This window comes from Dromaius novaehollandiae, chromosome 5 (assembly GCF_036370855.1).
Source record: "Dromaius novaehollandiae isolate bDroNov1 chromosome 5, bDroNov1.hap1, whole genome shotgun sequence".
Lineage (NCBI taxonomy): Eukaryota > Metazoa > Chordata > Aves > Casuariiformes > Dromaiidae > Dromaius > Dromaius novaehollandiae.
This window is the reverse complement of record NC_088102.1, coordinates 61,700,511-61,706,510: the sequence shown is the minus strand read 5'-3', so window position 1 is coordinate 61,706,510 and position 6,000 is coordinate 61,700,511. Positions and strand designations below refer to the sequence as shown.

The window sequence follows — 6,000 nt, the reverse complement described above, 5'->3', positions numbered from 1 at the left end:
TGTTGTACATGCTAAAAAAGTACTTTTCAGACAGAGAAGGAAGCCACGCTTACCTAGATGTTCTGAAATAGCAGAAGTACAAATAGAATGAATCTCATCTACAAATGTAATCACCACATCATTAGTTTAAGTCACCATGTTAGAAGAACTCATCCCTTGTAAACAGATTAATCAAAAAATTTAGCTTAGGGGAAAGTTCAGGGTAGTTCACTCAAAAAATACAAGATTTCAGGTTTTTTATAATAACTTTATTATCAAATGGTAAGAGACATTTAGTAATGATGCTGTGCAGTTATCATCATTTACAAAAAATTCTAAAAGATGAACAGGTCACCTAACACCTCAAAGTTCCTTGCAATTAAAAAAAGCTACATGTTCCTGATTTCCCTGTTTGCTTCATGGTAGACACTGTTTTCCTGTCAGAAAGTTATGGCTATCTCTTGGATCATTTGCTAGATTCCCATAAAGGAAAGGATGGGCTAGTACAATATTCTACAGCAGAGCTCTACCCTACATCTTTTTGCCTTTTGCACAAGGCCTTCCTTATGCTTTAGAATGCTCATAAGTAGTTCTCATGTGATAAGAAACTGCCTAAGGCAGTTGGCAGCTACAGATAAAAAACTGAAGAGATGGGTTAAAAAAAAAAAAAAAAAAAAAAAAAAAAAAAAAAAAAACTAAAAACACCTAAGGTTTTGCAAAAGAAAAGAACCTTATTTGTGACATTAAAAGCCACTGTGTGGGGAAGCTAGTCTGACTGACTATGGCTGAAACGGAACTTTTTTCTCCCACGAGGTAGCCTGATCCCATCCACACAGTGAAATACAACTAAAGGAAAATCTGAAGCGATAGCAATAGCATGATTTATGTGAAATCAAAAGGTAATTCAGTTCCTTCTTTAATGCCAAGGTTGCACCAAAACATCAGTTTTATATAGTGTAGAAGGAATTTTACAACAGCATCTGTTATTGACTGAAAATCAAGTGAGAATTTTTGAGAAAAGCCACTGGACTACAATAATAAGAGTGCAATTTATTCTGCAGAAAAATAGGCTGTAAATAAACCTACAGCTACTTCTCACTCAATAATCCAGTGGATACATAGCTCTCAACAGCTAAATTCATACCCTAGTTTACTATGGAGTAAGTTCCCCAGGTAGGTGAGCTCCAAGATTAGAATTACAGCAATAAAAGTGATCAGTGTTCAGTTTTGAATGCCAATAAAGTACAGGTTTAGAGTCAATTCTAAAAAAGAAACCAATTCCTGAAACTAAGCATTCTTATAGTAAACTTGTAAACAGAGGTAAATTATACGAGTTCCTTTATCTAGCAACATAAAAATACCATTTAATGTGCAGCCCAGATTTAAATAAAAGACAAAAATAGCATATCAATAATATTTACTATATATTTACATTTAATACTGTGATAAAATGAAGAGATCAATCAAGATTATGTTACAAAAAGAACAAAACTCTTTAAGGTACCAGGACCTTTCATATTATCACATTTATGGAACTATTCTCTTACATCTAAAATGATTAATCATATGATGAGTTAACATAAGGATATAGACAAGTAAACCCTTGAACTGGAGCTAATGTGTCAACTCCCATTTCTGAAAGATACTTCAGAGGAACAGAAACCTAAAGCATATAAGCAGCACTGGTTTCAGCAGGATAAGCTTAAACATGCACCCAAGTTCTTTGCTGATTGGGACCTAATTTTTATGGGATGCTACTGACAATACAACAGACTGCAACTGTTATAACTATACAAGCAGGGGTATCATATACCCTATCTAGGGAATATATATATATATATATATATAAAATAAATATTATGTTTTTCCTTAAAAGCAAATCATAGCCAACTGCCCATCACCAGTTACTGACTTATCAGAAAAGGGCATCATCTTTTTAAATCTATATGCAGTGACATATTACATTTTTGTTACATGATTCATTGAACAGTATGTGTACCAGTCTGTGTACCAGATATTTCTTCTAGCCAATCAAGCTGCAATGGAGGATTTTATACACTTTACATATTGTTTGAGAAATTGTAATAAGCTGCTTAAAGTTATACATGTTTAAATCAGTTGAGAACTGAAGTTTTTTTTTTAATAGTAATAACTGTCTTAAATCGGCAAGAAAAAAAAATCTATGCAGGTGAAATATTGGAAAAGTAATCAGCATAAAAATTTAAGCAAGATTAGAACTTAAATTCATCAGCCAGCCAGGACTGAGTTTTAGCCTGCTCTCGCCCTTCCTATATCCTCTTCCAGAATAAAAATTTACAGAGGACAAGGAGGAATGATTTGACACTCCTCTGCCTTTGTTAATCCAGTTAGTAAAGCAGATGTAGGTTCAAGTATTTAAATCCACACAGCACTAATAAATAAAGAAGTAAACAATCAGGATGTCAAGAATATCACTGAAGTTAAAGTAATGCTCAGAAAAAAATCTTTGTTTCTCAGTGAGCGTTGTTATTACATTATGCTATTTTTCTGGAACTACAAAAGGCAAAACGAAAAATATTTCTGACGAAAAGTGTACTCAGACCAGATCACATGCAAATGAGACATGTAGTGTTACAAAACTGGACTGAACAATTGAGGATTTTTTGCAAGTTTTAGAAAGCAGTATCTGTAGTTTGTGTCCACATTACCATTTTTGCTCTGCACATAATTAGAGCAAAATGTGTCTTCTCTTCCTTCATCCTGCCCCTCTCCCCAAAGTAAAACACTGATGCTTTGGTTACAAAACTATGTGTAGTACTTTTCTGAACACAGTTTCTTCAATTTTAGGCCACGTGTTCATTTAAAGACATTCTTATCCACTGCAAGCCTCCCCTTTAATTGCTGAAGATCTAATAGAAAAGCAAACATACAAATATCAGAAGTGCTGATCCTGAGATGAAGTATGGGAAATTCTGATCCAGTCTGATCCTTATTCAAACTTCTGTTTCAGTTTCTTCTGGAAGACAGCTGGTAGGATGGAGAGGATGGCTAAAATCATGAGGACAAACACAGAGTTCCAGGAAACAGCTTCCCCTGCTGTTGTAAGTTGGTACAGTGTTGTTCCTGCCTTAATTGCTACAAAAGATGGTGGTGCCACACCTGGAGGGGGAAAATTAGAAGGGTAAGATGGTGAAGAAAGAAAACAAAACAGCTTGTTAGGGAAAACAAACAAAAAAAAATCATAAATTAGTCACCTAACTTTAACAAAGTTTCAGACCTCAGTACCTTCTACGTATTTTTGTTTTTTTTAAGGCTGTAAATACAAAATTCAAAAACAAGAACCCTTTATCGTAAGAACTGCTTTTATGCTATGTTTATACTGCTTCATGTAAACTCAAACACAGGACACCAGGAAGAAAATCCCTGCTATCTAGACTGTGTAGATTTCAAATCCTCTCTCTACAAACTAATCTTATTCAAGTTCATAAAAAAAATATATATGGTTTCCTAACCAGGTTAAAAAGTATCTTAAAAATGTCAAATACAAAACTAAAATATTTAGCACTACAGTAATTAAATTACAAATTTACTCCCAGAAAGATATGGATGGAGAGGATGGAGAAAGATAAAGATGGAGAGGGAAGAGGAGAAACAATCCTTTGAACAAAGGCACACACATCTGCACACAATTAAGCTGAACTCAACAAAGGAATTTCTTATCTTAATAGAAAACTTCATACAAGTATAATAATCATGGACTGGAACAAAGGAGGTTACTAATGTGTTCATAGAAGGCATGTTTCCTTAAACAAGTAAATTAGCCACTTCTCATTACACCCAAATCTAATACATCATAACAGTCCTGAAGACTGAAACCTTTTGACACTAAGTTTCACACACCAAGAAGAATGAAATAATGCATTTGTGTAAACTTTCAGTAATCCAGTAGATGGTGATATCTGCTATACAATGCATGAAGAGAAAAGCAACAATAACCCTTCTGGCTGCCCCAAAATTTAAGGTCATTGATCAGAATTCTTACCTACGAAAGTGCCAATGAAAAATATTTTCAATGGTACATTTATTACAGGAGATGTTATATTGATGAACCAATTAGGAAGAAAAGGCGTTATTCTCAGAAATATTATGTAGTTAATGAGGTGTTCTCTGTGTCTTTCAACCTGCCAAAAAAAAAAAAAAAGAAAAAGAAAATTCAATAAAACCTCTGCCTTGAAAATACAGAACAATTTCACTACTAGAAACTACTAGTTTTTTGTATATCTTCTGTAGAAATTTACAAGTTGTAAACGTTAAAAAATAATCAGTTAAGCAGTGACTGACTGGAGCAACAGTCAGAATCATCTGTTAAATAGGACTAAAGTTAGTCCGGAAATACCTGGAAATAAGTTAGTCTGTGGTAGAGTATGCTGACAATGTGTCTGATTCAGCTAACTTAAACAAGTAATTCTGCGCAGCGGCAGGTCTAACCCTAACTCATTGACCTCTGCCTGTCCTCCACCTAACTGTAACCCAGTCAACACTACCAGCTTGTTGCCCTACTACAGAATCTTTTGCAGAAACTAGCAATGAAGTTGTTCCTCAGCCTCTTCTGTCCTAAGTTATAATCACACTTGAAACACAGCTGTATCCTAGCTCAGAAACTCACGGCTCCAAAGTTAGTCAGGCAGCCACTGCTAGCACAGTCTACCTAACCACCTGCATGTTTTATAACACCTAGCATTTATATTACCCAGGAGCAACTGTAATAGCCCAAACTTTATTGGCATTCTTAATTATATTCTTAACTCTAGCCCAGCTTCCTATGCTAGTACTACATCAAAACCTCTTCTCACACCAGCCTGGCTTTAGCACATCAGACCTTTCAAATAAGAACCATAACTCTAAACCAAATTTTAATGGTAGCAAAGCATCCCATCATCTCTGACCTATCCTGGCAGCCCTTCACTAAGCCTAAGCCTGGTCATGTGGCCCCAGACAGTCCAAACCATATCAGGTCTGATTTTAATTCCAGCTGAAGTCTAGTCCAGCAACTCACCCCAGTCCCAACCCTCTGTTTTTTCCCAACTTCAGCTCTAACTGCCACAGTAAAACTAAGCCAGTAGCCCTACTAGAGTTAATGTTTTAATCACAGTTTCTATCTTAATGAAGTTCTAAGATTTCTACTTTGCTTAGTTTTGCACATAACATATAGTTCAAGTGTGATATAGTCCACTTTACCCAGTGCAATCTGAGCTGTACATACCATTTACGTAATTATTTATCACATAGCCAGTCCTACTAAAGGAAATAGTAAGCAGCCGCCACTTAGAGAATAACTTCAAGACTATACTGTGATATTAATATTTATTTGGGTCAAGATCCAAGATACTATTTTATTACTTAATAAAGGCAACTGTGCAGGACAACTCTCTTACACTCCATTATGGAAGTTACTAAACCAGTACTCTGTAATTAGATCCTCACCTACTTAACAGTGTTGAAATAGCAATACAAAAAGGCTGAACACTATAGCTAAACAACTGACTATAACAACTTAATCTATTCCATTCCAACAGAGATCAGACATCTTACTCAACCAGTGAGGAAGATGTTTAAAATATTCATATGATTTAAAAATCTTGAACAGAGTGCAGTCCATTAACTTGTGGTTCACACTTGCCAAAGAATTCGTTTGAACCTGTTTAAGAGTGTCAAACCAGGAACCACAAGTCAAATACTAAGCATGCTCTGATTTTGTATAGCAAAGTCTTTGCCAATGGATTTCATCCAGTGATAACACTTGCTGACAGCTATGTTATCAGATATTGTCCTTTGCCATAACAAGGAAATGAAAATTATGGGATTAAGCAGCTGGTGCAGAACTACCTATCTATACCCAGTAAGAAAAGGCCAATTTCAAAAATTTATAGGTAATTAAAGTTCTTGTAAATTTCATGCAAGCCAGTAGTAAGACAGAGAAGAGACCCTCTAAGTACCCCAAGGTGGGCTGGGGGCAGGGGGAGGGGAGGAGTCATATCCTTT

The 6,000-nt window shown here is 35.4% G+C and overlaps 1 protein-coding gene across 3 annotated transcripts in view; it reads right to left on the bottom strand.

Moving 5' to 3' along the window:
* Positions 1–226: 226 nt before the first annotated feature.
* TMEM41B (transmembrane protein 41B) overlaps positions 227–6,000 on the bottom strand; it is a 32,347-nt gene continuing 26,573 nt past the window's right edge. For all 3 annotated transcript variants that reach the window (XM_026104429.2, XM_026104427.2, XM_026104426.2), the window contains 2 exons: positions 4,001–4,139; positions 227–3,117 (listed from right to left, as the gene is read on the bottom strand). In XM_026104429.2, coding sequence (XP_025960214.1) covers positions 2,948–3,117; positions 4,001–4,139 — 309 coding nt within the window. In that variant the 3' untranslated portion in view covers positions 227–2,947. The remainder of the gene's footprint in view (positions 3,118–4,000; positions 4,140–6,000) is intronic.